This window comes from Monodon monoceros, unplaced genomic scaffold, assembly GCF_005190385.1.
Source record: "Monodon monoceros isolate NGI ecotype Baffin Bay Population unplaced genomic scaffold, NGI_Narwhal_1 Super_Scaffold_17, whole genome shotgun sequence".
NCBI lineage: Eukaryota > Metazoa > Chordata > Mammalia > Artiodactyla > Monodontidae > Monodon > Monodon monoceros.
Genome location: NW_021703773.1, coordinates 13,744,011 through 13,763,926, shown reverse-complemented (window position 1 = coordinate 13,763,926; position 19,916 = coordinate 13,744,011). Strand labels below are relative to the sequence as shown.

General features: G+C 47.3%; 1 protein-coding gene across 3 annotated transcripts in view; it reads right to left on the bottom strand.

Annotated features, from left to right (window-relative positions):
- Window positions 1-696: 696 nt before the first annotated feature.
- The window catches only part of PRAG1 (PEAK1 related, kinase-activating pseudokinase 1), a 50,581-nt gene continuing 31,361 nt past the window's right edge, over window positions 697-19,916 (bottom strand). For all 3 annotated transcript variants that reach the window (XM_029226458.1, XM_029226460.1, XM_029226459.1), the window contains 2 exons: window positions 12,064-12,803; window positions 697-5,142 (listed from right to left, as the gene is read on the bottom strand). In XM_029226458.1, the coding sequence (XP_029082291.1) occupies window positions 3,988-5,142; window positions 12,064-12,803 (1,895 nt within the window). In that variant the 3' untranslated portion in view covers window positions 697-3,987. The remainder of the gene's footprint in view (window positions 5,143-12,063; window positions 12,804-19,916) is intronic.

The following is a 19,916-nucleotide window of genomic DNA, read 5'->3' as shown; positions in this document are numbered from 1 at the left end:
TTTGTCTCTGAATCTTGTCTTCTCATTTCCTGCCTTCTCTTCCACCCTTAGATGAAGAGTTCAGTTGCCATGCTCAGTTCCCTTAACCTGTCTCCATGCCTGATTAGCTCTGATAGGGCATCAAGTCAGGAGCCTGAAGAATGACCTTTAGGTCTTAATACCATACATAAATGTTTTGGTAGTCTAACCACATCTGGTGTTCAGGACAGTGTTTTTGTAGGAAATAGCTGTAATCACTTCTGGTAAAAGATCTGGAAAGATTTGAATCCAGCATTCAGAATATGTGGTAAGTGTACATGTTCAAGTCCTGCTGGGATAGCCCAATACCAAGTTGGCTTGCTGGCGTGCAGAAAAACCCCAAGTAAACTTGACTTTGCTTCCGCCACTCCAGAAAGTTGGGATGGATGTAGTCAAGTCCCAGGAGGAAACGTGCAGATCAGAGAAGACTGAATACCCAGGATCCAGTAAGTTTCCAAACTGACCATGGAAGTTCTGGCCCATCCCCGGTTCCCCCTCAATCAATGATATTGTGTTCGGGTTAATTTGGACTCCTTTCCTTAAGACGACCTCCTTTCCAGGGCACAGGTCCTCTAAAGACATCTCTTGCCTGGAGTAGGTTTCTTTGACTGTCATTAACCACATACTTAACATTGGAAAAGAGAAGGAAAGAGTAATTTGTCAAGACTTTTGTCCCATAGAACTTACCCTAGATGTTTTATTCTTGCCTTTTATTTTTAGCAATGACAGCAGTTGGTTTAAGTTTTGGTTCCTAATAAATCAATTCCATTTACCTCACCCTCTATTAAATATGCCAAGCAGATTTTACGTTATAAATCTACTATTTTAATGAGATTTAATGAGCTTATCCTTAGATCTTCAAAGATTTATAGACATTCATCAGAGTGGGAAAGGGCTGCTTCCTTTATTGGCTGTATATTTAAAGAACACATTTCAGAGAAGTCATTAAAGTAACGTGTGTCTTCCCTCTTCAAAATCTTCATAACTGCTTTGTGTACATGTGTGCATCACAAAAGAGCTTTTTCCAGCCCCAAGCCTTTGAAAACCAGGACGTGTCACACAGTGATAACTACAGCTCCCCAGAGCCCTGTCTTTTTAGATCTGAGCCATGTGTTTTGATAAATAAATCATCTCTGAAGTGCTTATCTTGCTTCTGGCAAGGATATAATAATTTAGATGCCTGCTTCGTAACGCCTGCAGGAAAGAGAACGATTCCACATCTTGGCATGAGAAAGGGAAAGGCCCGTTAACAACCCAAATTACAATGTGGAAAGGATATGGGGGCGACTTGACTCAGAGTTGGAGGGAAAAAAACCTGGAGATTTAAATACCAGTAGTTGGGTCTAAAGCCAAGAAAAAAAGGAGATGAACTCACAGATAACAGAACTATGAAATAGCCGGATGTTACAGGACTGTCATCATATAAAGGTCCCTGCTTATTTCTGAACCTCAGTCCGTGGAAGAAACTTTTGTTACTGGACTTAATCCATTCGGGGCTTGAACCTTCTGTGAGGTAAAGCCATGCATCCCAGGTGTATTTTGGGGTAACAAAAAAACAGTTATATCGAGCCCCTGAATTTTGTGTGAATGAAGCTGTTTGCCAAAGCTAATATTTGTAGCCACGTGACTTACCGTTCACGGAAGAGATGGACCAATGGGGATGAGTGGGTGGCCAGTGCCCTGCAGAACCACCTTGATGAAACGAGGCCTGAACACTCCACACTTGGATTTCACCAACAGTGGATAGAAGAAATTGCCCTATCTAGAAAAATGTTATTTTGTTTATGTGCTATTGGGAACATTATTCGATGCCTTCAAACAAGGAAATCCTTGGCAAAGTCCCTTCAAAACCAAGCACCGGGAAAAGCTTTGCTCCTCCCGATGAACAGTTTCCTAAAATTACACGAATTCTGCAACCGGTTGTTTTCTACTTTTCTAGGTTGGTGGACAGCTCAGAAGTAAGTTTTATGTTTGATCGCTATCATTCCTCTCAATTAGAATGTATTGCTATAGTTCCTTTTCTTTCCACCTTAATTTTGGGTTCATTTTGGTTCCTAAAACCTTTTCTACCATCTCAGTTTTTTTTTTTTTCCTGAAGTGGGTGGCATATAAAAAAGGTGCAATTAATTCAGAGGTTTAAAATGTGCCTCTTGAGACGTTTATTTCCAAATAGCGCCTTATTCCCCGGCAGAATATTTGTTTCCTCCCTCTCCATTGTTTATTTATTTGAAGTAAGAAAGAACAAGAAAGCAAGGCAGAGGGTTTGCCTGGAAAATTCCCAGGAAGAAACAACGGACAAACTAATACCCCCTGAAACAGGCAGGTCCTATGGAGAATTATGATTTCCATGTTCAAAACTCTTTCTCTTGTACAAACATAGTTGGAAGCTGGTTTTAGCCACTTCTCCCCTCAATGCTCAAGCAAGAGGTGAAATGACAAATGTGCCCCGAAGCCCCAGGTTTCGCCTCAGATGCTTGGAAGTATAGGTGTGTTTACCTGGAGTCCCAGGATGGAAGGCTTGTAAAAGGAGTGAAATTAATATGCAGAAGGTGACCTGGGAGATTTCCCCATCCTGGTTGCTAGCCACATTCCTAGATTTCTAGGACATTCATTAAGATCTTTGCATTCGTTTTAAAGTTGTCCATAGTTATTAACAAGGTTTGAGAAATTAGTTCACAAGTTGGAAGATTACTCTTTAGGTAGAAATACAAGGGCCTCGGGCTGTTTCTCTTCAAATGAGTATTTAGTGACTTCTTGTGAGTCTAGTTTTGAGGAGGAAAGATCTGCTGCTTCCTAATTTCCTTTGAGTATTTTTAAAGTATTTTGAATGAGTTTTTGAAAATGGAAACCCAAAGGAGCTTAGAACAGCAGGGGGACTAGCGGTGTGAAAGTGGGAACACTGGAGTTCGATTCTTGCCCTGCCCTTATCTAGGACAGCAGTAACAGTGGGCTGTTTTCCACCTAGCCCTCCATCCATCCTTCTCAACCCTGCCCAGGGAGGCCAATCCTGCAGACTGTATCACCCAGGTGCCCTTGCTGTCTGGCATGTCACTGGTCTTGGCCTAGGGATGACAGGTGGGAAACAGGTTGAGTGAATCCTCCCCATTCCTGCCCTTGCTTTTGCCTCATCACCCTTTGCTTTTCTCTTAACCCTGCCCACAACTCTCTAAGTGGTCCCCTGTCAGGGTCTTGTCATTTGAACCATCTGGGGTGGCTTCTGCTTTGAGCCAGGCTTCTGATACAAATGACAACCAGCTTTAGCAAACTGGAAATGGATTTCAAGCAGTGGGATTAAATTCTGAAATTCTGGGATCACGCCAGCTGTGTCTGAATTCTTCCTAAGAGACTTGTTAGGTGGGGAGAGAAGCAGGGAAGATTAACTGGTCTCCGCATGCCTGGGGCCCTTGCGGCCTTTTGCTCTATCTTACGAGAAGTGTAAGATAGAGGACAGTTCAGGTGGTCTTGAAGCCACTGCTTCAGGGGCTTAAAAACAATTTTACCCGCCAAAGGTATTAACGCACTTGGGCACTTGAGGATCAAAGAGCTTTCTTTACTCATGAGTCAACCGAAAATTTTAATTAAAAATGGAGAGTTTTTTGGTTTTTTTTTAAATAGCCACTTGACAAGAGGGTAAAGAGAGCCCATAATGGGGTAGTGAGACCAGAGTCCAGGCTTCACTCTGCTGGCCACACTGTCCTCAGGACCTTGCAATAAGCTAGAAATGTACACAATTGTAGGCGAAAATTTCAAGGCTAGGGGAGGAGAGGAGGCCAGACCAGGGTGGGCAGTGACATCCTCAGTCTTTTGTATTTATATCTTACACACACACACACACACACACACACACACACACACACATATATATAACATCCAAGTACAACAGTCATTTGTACCATTTCCCAGGAGACACAGATGTTTCCAAGGCAAGGCAGGGCGGGGCTGGGGGCAGCACGCGGGACGGGGGCTGCCTCACAGAAGCTGCAGGAGCTTCAGCGATTGTAAGAGAGCTCCGGGCTCCGCCGACGCCAGATACTGGCAGCACAGCCAGTCCTCCAGCTCCACCCCGCGCCGGCGGTCCACCGCCTTCTCGGCGAACTTCATCATCATCAGGGCCCGCTTCATGTCGATCCAGTTGCTGAGCGTGGCGCACAGCGCCTCCTCGGAGGTGCCCGGCTGCTCCACCAGCTCCCGCCGGGGTCCCCACAGAAGGCACTGCAGCACGCGCTTGGCCTCGCCGATGCGGATGCGCTTGATGGGGTCGGCCTGCAGCAGCAGGTGCGCGAGCCGCTGCAGGCCCGGCGAGTAGAGGGACAGCGCGGGCAGTGGGGGCAGGTCCTCCTGCCGGTAGTCCTGCTCCCGCAGCTGCGCCCGCACCTCGAACGGGTTGGGCTGGTGGAGCAGCTCGTAAATGAGGATGCCCGTTTGGAACTCGTCGAACTTGCGGTACTGGGAGGCAGACACAATCTCCGGTGCCAGGCGGGCCTGGCTCTTTTTCTGCTGCAGGTCGGCGGACCCGCCCGGCTTCTGCTTGGCCTTCAGGAAGTTGCTTATGATGAGTCGGGGCAAGTGCTTCTCGCCGGGCCCTCCCTGACAGGCGGGGCCCGCCGGAGGGGTGGGCGTGACGCCGGCCGAGGGGCAAGAGGAAGGGGTAGCGGCAGGGGCGGGGGGTAAGGTGGCGGGAGGGGCCCAGGAGGTGGCGGAGGAGGGGTCCGGGGAGGCCTGCGGGGCGCAGTGCACCAGCAGCAGGTTCTCCAGGCATAGGTCCCGGTGGATGATGCCGTGCTCCTTCAGGTGCTCCAGCCCGTTGCAGAGCTGCAGAAGCAGGAAGCACACGCGCCGCTCGTAAACCTCGGGCTCAGACTGGTGGCTGGTGGCTGAGTCTTGCACAAAGTCCGAGGCGGTCTGGTGGGGTACCTCTCGGGTGATGACCACCACGCAGTCCTGCTCCTGGGCGGGGGGATGTGAAGGCAGGGCAGACAGGGGGTCCTTGGGCGCATCGGGAGAGGTAAGCATGCTGGAGGGCACCGAGGCGACAAAGTGGCCGCAGTCCTGCTGGATGTTGAAGTGCACGGGCACGGAAGGGCTGCAGTACGAGGCTGCTTTGGGCTCAGGGGTTTTGCAGATCTGTGGGGGAAAGGGGCAGTGAGGTCAAAGGGCCAGAGCCATCATTCGGTTCAGCAACTGGGGTTGGGACGTTTGGATATCCACATGCAAAACGGTGAACTTACACCCGTATCTCACACCGTACACACAATTAACTCAAAATGGATCCCAGAGCCCTAGGTCGAAATGGAGAGACTTAGATATGAGAGCCAAAACATATGCACTTTTGAAGAAAACACAGGACAGAATCTTTGAGACCTCAGGTTGAGCAAGGGTTTCTCAGATACCACACCAAAAGCATGGTCCATAGAAAAAAATGGACAAACTTGACCTTACTGAAACTCAAAACTTGTATGCTTCAAAAGATACTAAGAAAATGCAAAGACAAGTAATAGAGTGGGAGGAAATATTTGCAAAACACATAGCCAGTAAAATGATTTCTATCCAGAATTTACCAAAAATTCTTGCAACGCAGTAATAAGATAAATTACCCAATCAAAAAGTGGGCAAGGGGCTTCCCTGGTGGCGCAGTGGTTGAGAGTCCGCCTGCCGATGCAGGGGACACGGGCTCGTGCCCCGGTCCGGGAAGATCCCACATGCTGCGGCTAGGCCCGTGAGCCATGGCCGCTGAGCCTGCGCGTCCGGAGCCTGTGCTCCACAACGGGAGAGGCCACAATAGTGAGAGGCCCGCGTACAGCAAAAAAAAAAAAAAAAAAAAAAAAAAAAAGTGGCCAAAAGATGCATTTCACCAAAGAAATATATAATTGGCCATAAACACATGAAAAGATGTTCAACATCATGAATCATAAGGGAAATGCAAGTCAAAACCACAATGAGAGACCAGGTGAGGCCCACCAGAACGGCTATAATAAAATGATAACAGCAAGTGTCTATGAGGATGTGGAGAAATGGGAACTCTCATTTATAGCTGGTGGAATGTCAAATGGTACCACCACTTTGGAATACAGTTTCGCAATTTCTTAACAAGTTAAACCTAAAATTATCACACAACCCAGCAAGAGTGAGTTCCCTTGGTAGGAAGACGTCCCCATGCCCAGAGCGTAGGCTGGACAAATTCTCAGGAAGCCAGATAAGAGCTTACACAGGCAGTCAGCCTCACTCCTCAGCCCTCGCACCTGAATTGGCAGCTACCTTATAATAGATGTGTTCGACCCCTGGGGTGTTCCCTTCTTGGGGAATCTCGGGGGCAGATGCAGGCCCTAAACCTCTAGGACTTGGTCAAATTCTCTTAGGCTGCCCTAGTTTCTAGATCCAGGTACATATGCCATGCCTACCAGCTGGCACAACCTGTGGGGCTGATTTCAGTGGAGCCGCTAAGTGGAAGCCACGAGCTTTTCCTCCAAGGGTGAGTCAGAGCAGCTGAAAGAAAACAGAAAGCTCTCCAGAGAATAGGGAACCCAGAGGGCCCAAAGACACCCTCTGAACCAGAGGTGGGAATAAACAGACGGATGATCTTAAGCTCCTTTGGGGAATTCCCAGTGTCTTTCCCACCTCTTCTACATCTTCTTGTACTAACGACAGCGACTGCCAACTAAGGATCCTGAGCAACAGGAACCCTCATCTGGTGGCCACACAACTGAAGAGTCTTGAGCCAGACACAATGGCCCCCTGTCAGGCCTCAATTTCCCTCTAATTACACTGAAAGGGACAGTATATGGTCTGTGGGTGCCCCTCTCAAAAGGAGATGATGCAACCCCAGCCGTACTTTGTAGAAAGGTAGGGATCAGTGCGTAATCCTTAGAAGAAAGGCATTTCGCCTCCATCTATAAAATATCATCCTGCAAACAATCCAAAAATAACCCTTCGGGGTGCTGCACTCAGGTGAGTACAGCAGTGTTTATGGAGCACCGCAATGCTTACAGGTGACGTTTTTAGAAGTTCTGCTGCAAGTACCTTTTCAAAGAGATTTATTTATATTGCAATTCTACAAAGCTCAGCATAAAACCTGGCATAAAAGAGCTCCGCTTCTGAGCAAACTTTTTAAAAGATAATTGGAGGGCTTGGGGGAGAGAACACATTAATTTATTGATCCCTCTATTAGAAAGGTAGAATAGAAATAAAAGGGAAGTACATTTTATCCCAGACAGTGCTTCCTATTACTAACAAAAGTGATTTCAGAATGCATGCCTAAAAGGCACTGCTGCAGGCTCTTTCTTATCCAAGCACACCCAGCTATATTCAGTTTTTATTTTTGGCTGTGTTGGGTCCCCATTGCTGCACATGGGCTCTCTCTAGTTGAGGCAAGCAGGGGTTACTCTTCGTTGCGGTGCGCGGGCCTCTCATCGTTGTGGCCTCTCTTGTTGCAGAGCACAGGCTCCAGAGCGCAGGCTCGGTAGTTGTGGTGCGCGGGCTTAGCTGCTCCGCGGCATGTGGGATCTTCCCAGGCCAGGGATCGAACCCGTGTCCCCTGCCCTGGCAGGCGGATTCTTAACCACTGCGCCACCGGGGAAGCCCTGTGTTCAGTTTTTAAATGGCAGTCTTCTGGAACACTATTACACTAAAGGAAACTTGGGAGGGGTCCTCAAAAAACAGTCTTGCATATAAATACCAACCCCTGTGTATGGACCTGTCTGCTGTGCCATCCATGGATACTAATGTCATCCCCTCCAGTGAGGGCTTCTCAACTACAACATATACCTACCGAACTCCTGCACCATGCCTACCAAGCATTTTGTCACGTAGTGTCTCGTTAAATCTCATTGAACAACTCAATGAGGTAGATGCTACTACAGAGGAGGAAACTGAGACTTCAAGAGGTTAAATTATTTGCCCTAGATTATACAGCTAAGAAGTGTTCTGGAGGTGAAAAGTATGGGCTTTGGAGTGAAAAGGACCTTAGTTTAAATATAAACTCTGCAAACATTGGCAACTTTCCCTTGATTCTTGTTATTTGTGGTCGTTATGTTCTATTACGTAGCCACAAACACTGAATGCATGAATGCTGAACCACTGCTCCTTGGGAAACACAATGTGAAGTTCCTGCAAGCCTCTGGTCACAAGGTGTTCACCAACTTATCAATATGTAACCTTGTTGTATACTGTGTGTGTTTCTGTTTAAAGATGCCTTATTCATAGATACTGCTGATGCACTAACACTGACTCACGGCCAACAGCAGTGTAACTCATGCCTGAACTAAGCTGATCTAACACCCTCTCAAAGGTGCATCACAGTCTTCCTGACCTTAGGAACACGAGACAGGACTTCAGCGCTCAGCGTGGCCATTTTAAAGAGCGAAATCGCCAACGAAAAGCACAAAAGTGTGACAATGAGGCATTAAATAGACACAAAAAGTACACCTGTGTACAGTATGACAGCTGAAACAAGAAGGCGGAGGGTCCCTTTGTACCACCTCAGCTGAAGATTTGCAAGTCAGATGACCCGGATTTCCGCCCCCGCCCACTGTGTGCCAGTTCAGTAATGAACCCCAAAGCCCTCCAAGTATTGATGTGGGGTTACGAGTAAGTTTCAGCATCGAATTCACAAACGCAGGATCCACGAATACTGAAGATCAATGGTATTTATCTCCAAGTGTGTTTCTCCTCTGTATCTCAGGGGCAGTGTCCCTCTTCACAGGGCCACTGGGAGCATTAAAGGACACAACACAGGTGTGGCTTTCAACACAATGCCCAGGCGAGCACCCACCGGGAGAGGTTGCTATGGTGACTGCCCTTGCGGGTCCGGCTGTAGCCATGTGGTGGTGCTGGGCAATTCCAGAGCTGGCTGGCTGTACAAACCCAGAGGGTTCAGCTGCCGGGGCCTGGGCTGTGTTTCCAAGGATCCCCTTTCTCCAGGGTATCAAAGGCCTGGGCCCGGCAAACACTCTCCTTGGGAGCTCCAGGCACTTCGCACAGAGGTGTAAATGAAAGAGGAGAGTAAATGACAAGTGGCCTGGATGCATTTCAGAATCAGTGAGCTGGTCCCTCTGGCAAGACCTGCAGCTTCCTCACTGCCTCGAACAAAAGACAGAGCGCAAGAGGCGCAGCCCTGGGCCGCCGCCAAGATCATTCTACGGTGTCAAATTAGAGGTGAGGGGAGAGGAGGGGGCGGAGGGAGGGGGCGGCTTCTTTTCCACCCCATCTCCCCTCACCGCCCCCCAAGTTCATTTTCAGGGAGTCTGTGCTTGGGTTCTGGCTCAAGACCTTCACATAGACCTTTGGTTCAGCTCAAATTTCAAACGTTTCACTGAGCCAAGTCTCACTTTAAACTTTAGTGCCACGGCCTGATTCGTGGTTGAAAATCTGGGCTAAGTCACGTCTGTTAAATAAAAAAGGCCCAGCCCGCTTAGCGCAGGTCCCTAATTACCGGAGTTCTGGCTGACTGAGGCATGAAACAGCTTCGAAAGCACACACAACTAAGGCATTTTTTTCCCTCCTCATACTCGTGGAGCTGGGCTACATGAGCTGGCTTCACCTCCTCGCGGCTACAGGGTGCCAAGCCCACAAACGGAGGGACCAGCGTCAGCCCGAGCAGGTGCGAGCCTGCAACTGAAGCTCCTGCTTCCCAGGCACGGATGAAATGAGCTCAGCCACAGCCAGGCGGTGCGGGAAGGAGCCCCGCTCCCCACTCCTGGGGATTCAGCCGATTCAGATGACTGTATTCCATCTAGGATCAGCACTAATGAAGTGCAACAGCAGTGTGGAAGGATGCTCCGTGCCCCGCCCCCCTCCCCTCCCCCCAAGGCCAGGCCCATTTGCGAATTGATATTGTTGTTCCCCAGACTCTGAATACTGGAAGCTCTTCTCCAGATTTTCTTTTCACACATTACAGAGATAGTCCCTGAGCTGCCAAGGCTCCAGCAAAATCAAAGAGGAGACCCCGGGGACTCTCTTCCTTAAGAGGACCAAGGTCTATCGCTGGCTTCCTTATGGTTTAGATTTCGAATGCAATGAACGATGCTGCCTTTTAACATCCTCTGGAAATGCTGAAATTTCTGCACTGTTCTTCGGAGAACTGGCTAATTCTACATTGTTACAGGAGGTCCTAGAATCCAAGTTGCACATCACCATCATGGATATAAAAAACAAACCCCTTTGCCCAGAGGTTCTGATCCAGCGGCAGATCTTGCACCACGTGGCCCCCTGGGCCATATCACTTTCTACCCCATGGGCAAGAGGGATTAAGCCTGTCCCACCAGGCTCTTTCCTCCTCAAAATGGAGAAGTCAGCTGTCTCTTGGCAGTGAAGGAGCTGCCCAGGTCCAGCCCAAGGAGGCGGGGGAGAGTAACACATGCACTTGAACACAGGAAATGTTCAGGGTGGAAGCAGAGACATTATTCACAAATCCCTTTCTCAGGTCCACTAGGTTGGCAGAAGCAAAGAACTTCCTAAAGGCACCTCCATCCCCTTGACTTTCAAGGAGCTCAAACTTACATCCCTTTCATTGCATGGATACAGGCCCCTGGCTCTGGGCCACCAGCGATGACCAGGCTGACCATGTCCAGCTCTCTGGAGGGTCTACTCACTCTTCCTTTACTGGATACAGCACCCGGCTAATAGGAAGGGAAACGCTGGGGTTGTTTCTTTTTCTTTTAATTGTGATTGGGGGGGTGACCAGGTAGGGTAGCTCAACAAGAGAGTAGCTGCCGAGTTCAGATATAAAGAGGCAATGAAGTTCAAAAATCTATCTAGTCTTTTGGGGCCTTGATTTCTGACAATGAACTGGATCCTCCTAATAGCTACCTTCCTGCCTAGTTTTTTTGCAAGAAGGCAGCGAGTAATTATACAGAGCCCCTTGAACAAATAAATCAGGGGTTCCCAATCTATATTTTATGGTGGTGTCACCAATTTTTTAAAAGAAAAATCTCACAGTAAAATTCACTGCAATTTTCCTTGGCTAATAATCATAGTATTAAAAAAAATCTTACTGGTAAGAAGGAAGCCACCCCGCCAAGACCGTTTCACGTTAGTTCACTGTTTGCATTTTTTCTAATTAGAAATAAAAGAATGTCTTGGGGCAGGTGATGGCAGAAAAGAGTTCAGGGTTCCCTTCTCACTCCTCACAAAAGCCTGCATTTATAGAAGGACCACAGACCACCAGGTACTCAAGGGACACCAAAAGAAGATGAGAAAAGGGGCCACCAGAGGGGCCAGATGGATACAGACAGCTCCACCAGCTTCCTCAGAGCTGTGCCCCAAAAGAGCAATGGGGCGTGCTAGCAACAGCCCTGATCCAGGGCCAACGATTAAACAGCTGCGTTACTTTGGGCTAGTCACTTAACTTCTCTGAACTTCATTTTTCTTAACTGAAAGGGTGGTAGCATAGGCTTTGAGACAAGACAAAGAAGACTTCAAATCCATCTTAGCCACCTGCCAGCTGTGGGCAGATTACTTAATCATTTTGAGCCTCAGATTTCCCACCTGTAACACCTACCTGCCCTGTGAGGATTTGAGGTCGTGTAGTTAACACACCCATCCAACAGTCTAGTTGTGTACTGACTACTCTATCAATAATATTACTGTTGTGGTTCAAGATGATGTTTGGGTCTAACTCTCCTTCCGGCTCTATTTTAAGCACTATATCTTAATTGCCTATCTCCCGTATTAGATTATAAGCTCCATAGGAACCATATGTTCACCTCTATATACTCAGATCTTTACAAAATACCTGGCTCATAGTAGGCATTCAATAGAAACCTGCTGAATAAATGAATGAGTTCTCCATTACATTAACAGGCAACTGTCTTAATCCAACTCGATCATGCAGGCTCGTTCCTGAAAGCACAGAATGAACCTTCTATTCACTGTACAAATCACATTGCACCGCGTCCTGGACCAGGCAGAGTGAGATCACCGAGCAGTTTTTGGAAACTACCCTCCTTCGGGAGCTGGCTGAGGGGAAATGACTTCCCCAGCCATAGCGCTGCCCCCCCAGCCAGGACCGGCTGGCGGCACTGTGGAACGGGAGGAGGGGTTGGTACCTACTTTCACAGCGTAGGTGCTGCCGGGGTCCTCGGAGCAGGTGGCACAGTAATAAATGGCATCCCCCGAATCGCAGCAGGGCTTGTTACAGGCCAGCTTGAACAGGGACCAGTTATTCTCGCTGAAGTGCAGCCCCTTTTTCTGGCCGCCCATGAAGAGGTCCTCACACCTGGCCACGAGGCGGACCAAGGACTGGGCGTAGAGCCCTCCCAGCTTGGTGTAGGTGCCCTCCTTGCTGCTGATGCTGCTCAGGAGGCTGTGGAGCTGCAGCTGGGCGCTGCCCGCCGAGGCCTGGCTGGACACGCTCAGCTGGGAGGCCGCGGCCGAGGAGACCCCTTTGCCCTGCAGGCTCTGGCTGCCCGCCAGTCCTGGCGCTGGGCCCCAGGGGCCATTGTCTTTGAACGTTTTCTCCAGAGGCTCGGAAGCAGAGAAGATGTGCTGGTGGCGGCTGCCGGGGCCTGAGGAGTAGCTGAAGTGGGACTCGTCATGGACACAGACGTTGGTTTCTGAGTGGCTGAGGTTCAGCTTGGGACCTGCTGTTCTTGGCTTGGGGGAGCCTTGGGTCCAGAAGAAGCCATCCGGAGAAGAGGCCGCCCGGCTCACTAGCTTCTTCTGGGGGAGAGGTGGGGGCTGCAGGGGGCCACCGGGGCACACATCCTCAGTGGAGCCCGAAGGGAAGGGAACAGGGCTGAAGAGCTCCTTCCCGCTGCTGGTGGGCGAGTGAGTCAGCTCAGATGATGGACCTGAAAAAGAGAAACAGAAACCATCAGACCGGGGGCCCAGGCCACTCAGTTCCAGGGTCCCGTGGGCCTTTTTTTTTCTTTCCATCAAAGCAATGTATTTTATTTTGTTTTTATCTATTTCTTGAGGAGACAACATATGCACAATGAACACGACTCAAAATGCAAAAAAGGTGTACAATGCCAATGAAGTCTTCCTCCTACCCTGTTCCTTAGCGCCCAGTCCCTCTCTTCGGAGGAAACATGGCGGGCAATTTCCCACACATCCTCCTGGAGATCTGCCAAACAACCCAAACACACACACACACACACACACACACACACACACACACACACACACACATTTACACAAAGGAGAGCAAACGGTGCCCACTGATTGCAGTATTCCTTTTCTTCACTTGCCACTATGGCTTGGAGATATTCCACATCAGATGATGTTCAGGTCTATCTACTTCTTTTTAAAAGCTATCCCATACTGTACCATCACATGCAAGTACCATAATTTATTTAACTGCTCCCCCGTGGATGGACACTTAGGTTGCTTCTAATATTTTGCAAACCATGTTGCAAAAGCACCAACAAACTTCAACATGTGTGGCTTGGCTGGATTTTTTCAAAATGTCAGTTTATAGAGGGTACAATTTAGCTACAGTATAATTCCTCCTTTTTAGGGTATAATTCTCTGAGTTTTGACAAATGCCCTGATGGCCTGGGGGACAGTGCAGGCCCACAGACATTTCAGAAGACAGAGAATGTGATTTCATAAGAAGAAACAGATTTCAAGGGAAAGCGAGTGGTTCCCAGGCCCCACAGTTCCCAGAGGTGCACGTGGATATTGATGTGATTTGGGGAAAGTTCCATCACTGCCTCAGGCCTCCGCAGAGCATGGGGACCTTCAGAAATGTCACAGACTGTGAGATAAGAGCGAAGACTGGACTTACTCTTTATATCAATGTATGAAATGGAGAGTTCACAATGAAACAAGAGTTCAGGTAAAAAATATATAAGAAAAGGTGCTGACATCAGAGACAAGAAAGGGCCAATTGAAAATAATACTCATTTCTTTCATTCTAAGAACTGACTCAAAGATGTACCCAATATTTTAATAACAGTTTTTAAGGGGATTAAAAAAAAACCAAAACATTAACTGTATCCATACATTATAAAATACATCCTATTATCCTGAAGGTTAAAATGTGAAAGAAACATGGGTCTCAGATTCAAGGAAATAGGCAGTTATGATGTGCGCCCCTCATTTAGTTGACTGTGCATGTAGCCCAAGGGCGGGGCACATAGTGCCTCTCTGGACCCCCTCCCACCTTAGCAGGACGACCAAGATGCAAGACGCACAACAAATACAGAGGTCGGAGGTAAGTGGAGAAAGGCCCCAAAGGAAGCAAACTGTCTGTTAGTTTTATGTCACTTCACTCAGAGGCACATGGCCTTCGCAGGGCTGCTTCTGAACAGGTAACAGCTGTCTCTGTTTGAGTCCCTCTCTGCTTTCTCCAGCCAAAGAGGGACAGAATGGGCTGGCACCAAGCCTCTCCCATCAACACGAGGGCCTCCTTACATGGGGGTGCTCCACCGGCAGGAGGGAGCCAGGTGGGTGACCATGTCCTCAGGCGCCGATGTCCGTGCCTCAGCCCCATTGACCAGCATCAGTAAGTGACAGCAGGGGCCTCCTGCACAGTACAAGCTCCAGCGCAAAGCCCCCAGGAGGACAGAGTTGGTAAACGCAGCTAGTTGAACACAGGAGCTGGGAACCAGGTTTGTGCAAAGAGATGCATTATCAACACGCAGAAGATAAGGGTTGGGGAGGGGGCAGGCAGAGCGTGATCAGAATCCCGGTCAACGCTTTACTCAGCGCCTCCAGTCCCCCTGTCCAGACAGGGACAGCCTGCCTATGGTCAGGACTCCTGGGTCCCCCGTCCAACCGGCTGGGGAGGTTTTTGACAAATCAGTTTCATGGTTAGTCCCGTCCTTAAGCCTTATGCTTATTCCCACCCCTTTCTTTGGTTTGTCTTCCTGGGCTTCCCCCTACAGCTCTCCTTGACGCTTTCAACACATCCCTTTCTGCCTCTGGTCTGATCTGAGGGCGCACAGCGGGATGAACGCTGATGTAAGCTGTCAATCTTACTCGGCTGAATTTCCTCATTTAAAAACTGACCGGGAGGCTTCCCTGGTGGCGCAGTGGTTGAGGGTCCGTCTGCCGATGCAGGGGACACAGGTTCGTGCCCTGGTCTGGGAGGATCCCACGTGCCACGGAGCGGCTGGGCCCGTGAGCCATGGCCGCTGAACCTGCGCGTCCAGAGCCTGTGCTCCGCGACAGGAGAGGCCACAGCAGTGAGAGGCCCACGTACCGCAAAAAAACAAAAACAAAAACTGACCGGATTGCATCCCTGCGAAGGCTCCTTCCAGCACTAATAGTCTATAATTTCAGCCATTCTCTCCATTTTCAACAACTCCTCATGTGCATTTTGTCTCAAAGCTGCCCCTGAAATAAAATACCTCTAGGCAGATGGTTATCTTGCTTCCACTGTTCCTCTATCTCTAGTTCCCACAAGCTGCTGCTGGAAAACTTTTCAATCTTTAAGGATAGCAGGAATCTTAAAAAAAAAAAAATTATATATATATATATATATATGTATATATATATATATATATATATATATATCGGTAACACTTCTCATTCCCTAGATTACCAAAGAAAACCAAGAGGTTGTGCTTTAGCACAGAAAATAACGCGTGTGTTCAGGCAGTTGGAAGGAAGTGATTTTCTCCTTTGCCCTGTGTGTGTTCTCTTGCTTTCTTGTGGGAACTGTGAGTGCGTGGCTTGGATCAGATCTATATCCCATAACCATTTAGCTAAGTAGGGGCAGGAGTACTGGGTATTAGAAGGAGGTGCGGGTTCAGGGATTAGCATGTGGACTGGTTCATTTTTCGTTATTTCTTAGATGTTAGGTGTTTCTCACCCAACAATCACTGCCTAAAGCACACGGTAATCAGAGGACGGCACGGCACAGGAAGGCTCCTAGCCATGCACTTCCCCAGAGGTTGTAAAGGACTGCATTACACAGAGCCCATCTGGTGAAGTGAGGCTCATCTGAAATGTGCACTTCCTCTGTATAACTGGGCATTACATACACATATTGTGATTTTTGCATTAAAAAAAAAATCTCCTACTTGGGTAACAGGTACACCATCTTCTGACCATTCTCCAGATGTGGACCCGCACCAGGCAAAAAGACCATAATTCACTCTGATCGCCCCCAGGCACCCCAGGACCATATAACATCTCAGCTGTTAATATTCTTGGCTGTTAATATTTGGAGGGAGATGTCTACGTGTAGCCCTTCTCGATGAAACCGATTTCTCCAGCATGAGACAAGCAGTTAGCTGTCTTCTGCGGGACCAGAGAGCCCCCCAGAAGACCCACTCTGGTTCTGTCATGTTGTTGGCTCTCGCATGGGGCACCTCCTCACAGACACAGCTTATCCCGGTTCTATGCCGGTGTTAGATCACCCTGTTTCCAAATTCTGGCTTACAATTAAGGGTGTAAAAAGGATATGAATGGAAAAATACTTTGCTGGGAAGTCTGCCTACATCATAGTTACATAATTAGTGTTTTTTTTTTTTTTTAATGACTTTGAGTCCTAATTGGGCCAGGGAGCTACATAATCCCATTTCCTAAGTTTTCCTTCCAATTTCCAATTCTGCATATCAAGCCTGCAGCCGGCTATAGAGCAGAACACCTCTGCATCTCCTTAGTGCCTGTGCTTCAGAGAAGAGAAAAAAGTTTTCTAGAGAACTTCCTAGAGAAGTTTTCCAGGAAAAAACTACACATCACATTTGGTGCACTGGGTGGGATCTTAAAACGATGGAGAGGAAAGTATACCAGTTTGGTGCCATTATATTTATAAAGCAGGGAAGAGAAATCAGGATTTCCACGGTGGGGAAAAAAAAGGCTCAACTCCTATGCAGAAATGCAGGCCAAAAGTTCAAACCCAGCACTGTGAGGTTTTCTGATTATAGAGTCCTCTCTTCTGGCTGGGTTTTAATAGGTACTTTCACTGCTCTCTATAGCCAAAATGAGAGCTGGGCTTCAGGAGGAAGTGGTCAGTCCAGTTTTGAACCGTATAAACGAGCCCGTGTGGCTTGCTTGGCGCCCGGCTCTGCCTCCTGACGGCAGCTGGGCCAGAACAAATGTGGGGACAAAGGGCAGGGTCCCAGCTAAGAGTCCCCCAGCTCCAAACTTCAGCTTTGGTGTCTGACGATTCTCCAACTTAAAGTAAAGGAAAGCAAATTGAATTTTCTTTTGTTCGAAACACTGAGTGTTCTGTGGGTCGTTTTTAAAAATGAGGATAAGAGATTTGGCTGGAAACGGCTGTATAGATTAATCCATTCATTCACTCAGTATTTCTTGAGCACCTACAAAATGCAAGGCAGAGGGAACAAAGCAGATGGAGAAAACCTCGCCCACACCCTGTGGCCTGGTTCAATCCCTTCATGTTCAAGGTGAGAAAATTAAAGCCATCTGTGTAGGCCAGGGTCACACAGGAAGTGGCAGTCTTACAGGTTTTGGCCAAAACCCCTCTTCCCACCCCCAGAAGACGTGAAGCGTGGTGGCACAGGGGATGTTCTAGCCTCACAGAGAGGAATTTTTTCCTCCAAAGGAAAATTTGGTCAGAATAAACTCTAATTTTTTTTTTAAAGGAAGGCACATAGTATTCCTTCAAGAGGAACCCTTGCTTTTTCAAGAAGGTAAACGTGGTCTGAAAATGGAAGCATAGTATTAGCATTTTACAATTGGATGGAAAATGTGGCATTTGTGAGGAGTCTCTCCAGACCAGTTAATCATCCCAAGAAACAGTGATCCAGATGGGTAGGCAATTGACATGCAAAACAGGAGAAGCACTGTCTCAGTTTGGAAAACAGGCTCGTGGAAAATATTGCGTGTCTACAGCCCATGTGTGGTTCCAGAATCATGATCTTTCCCCTGTTGTAACAAAATCATTATGGGTTTTCTTCCAAATGAACAGTAAAATTAAGTTAGTTCAAGGCACTTTCACATGCTGTTGACAGAAGCATAAACTGACATTTTTAGAGGTTAATTTGGTAACATCTGTTTAAAAATGCATATACATTTTGACATATCGATTCTACTTCTAGTAATTTATCTTACAGATATGCTCACCAAATTATCTTGGTGTACGTCACAGGATCTTCCTGCAGACTTGTAATGAAAGTAACCTAAACATGCATTGACAAGAGAAGGGTTTAACCAATTTATACAATGAAAAAAATATACAGCATGAAAAAAAATGAGGTAGACCTAGGGGTTCTGATTTGAAGGACTTCAAGATACATTAAGTACAAAAATGTGTAGAACTGAAGTTTATATTTAAAATATGGATACGAACTTCTGGGATGATATAGAAAAAAATGTTCCAAATGAGGGGTGGAGCTGGGAGTCTGAAGACTGACTTTTCACTTTATATCTTTCTCCATTGTTTGGATTTTTATCATAGACATGTATTGACTTCATTGAAGTAATAATATATTTTTAAAAATTTAGTTTAAAGGGAATAGCTCAAACTAAAATGAAGCTTCACTTTAGAGATATTGTGAGGGCTCAGGCCACAGACAATCTTAAAAATGCGTATTTTTTCCTTTAGGATAACTTCTCCATCCTTCAGTAACACATCTCCCAGAATAGAACCGGTGACTCAGTCTGTCTCCGTGGGGGATGGGAGGGTATACTGTGTTAGAGCAAAACATCAGTGTAATATATTAGACTGAACCCATCAATTTAGGATCAAGTGTTCTAACAAGCCTGCTTAATTGTCAGAAAGCACGCTATTTTTGGCTAGAGAGTTTTAGATGCCTTTTTCAGGACCACCTTTCTTTTTTCTTTTTTTTTTTTGGCTGCGATGTGCGGCTTGTGGGATCTCAGTCCCCTGACCAGGGATTGAACCTGGGCCACGGCAATGAAAGCCTGGAATCCTAACCACTAGGCCACCAGGGAACTCCCAGGACCACCTTTTTAAAAATACTATTTCTTCTTCTTTTTTTTTTTTAACATCTTTATTGGAGTATAATTGCTGTACAATGGTGTGTTAGTTTCTGCTTTATAACAAAGTGAATCAGCTATACATATACCTATATCTCCATATCTCCTCCCTCTTGTGTTCTCCCTCCCACCCTCCCTATCCCACCCCTCTAGGTGGTCACAAAGCACTGAGCTGATCTCCCTGTGTTATGCGGCTGCTTCCCATTAGCTATTTTACATTTGGTAGTGTATATAAGTCCACGCCACTCTCTCACTTCGTCCCAGCTTATCCTCCCCCCTCCCCATGTCCTCAAGTCCATTCACTACGTCTGCATTCCTGTCCTGCCCTTAAGTTCTTCAGAACCTTTTTTTTTTTTAGGTTCTATATATATGTGTTAGCATACAGTATTTGCTTTTCTCTTTCTGACTTACTTCACTCTGTATGACAGACTCTAGGTCCATCCACCTCACTACAAATAACTCAATTTCGTTTCTTTTCATGGCTGAGTAATATTCCACTGTATATATGTGCCACACCTTCTTTATCCATTCATCTGATGATGGGCGCTTAGGTTGCTTCCATGTCCTGGCTATTGTAAATAGACCTGCAGTGAACACTGTGGTACACGACTCTTTTAAAAATACTATTTCTTCTTAGAGTCTCAGGTAACAGCCTGAGTGGGTGAGCAAGGGCTCAGTGAGGGTCAGGCTGTCACTCATTCTGACTGACGTCTTTGTGTACTATCTCCCTGCCCTTCCCTGGCCCCTTCCTGGCTGACTTTTCCCCATAGCACTTACTGCCATCTGACACACTGGCTACTTTAGTCCCTTATCTTCCTCACTGCCCATCTCTCCCCACTAGAATGTGAGCTCCACGAAAGGAAGGGACAGGGCATTTTTTGTCACTGCTGTATCTTCAGCATCTAAAACTGTATCCAGCCCATAGTTTGTATTCAACAAGTATCTATCAAACCAATGACTGAATTAATGTCTATATTTCAAAAATCTTCTTGGCATTATTGTTGAGAAACACAAGCTGACTACTGTCAAGATATTTAATTAACTTT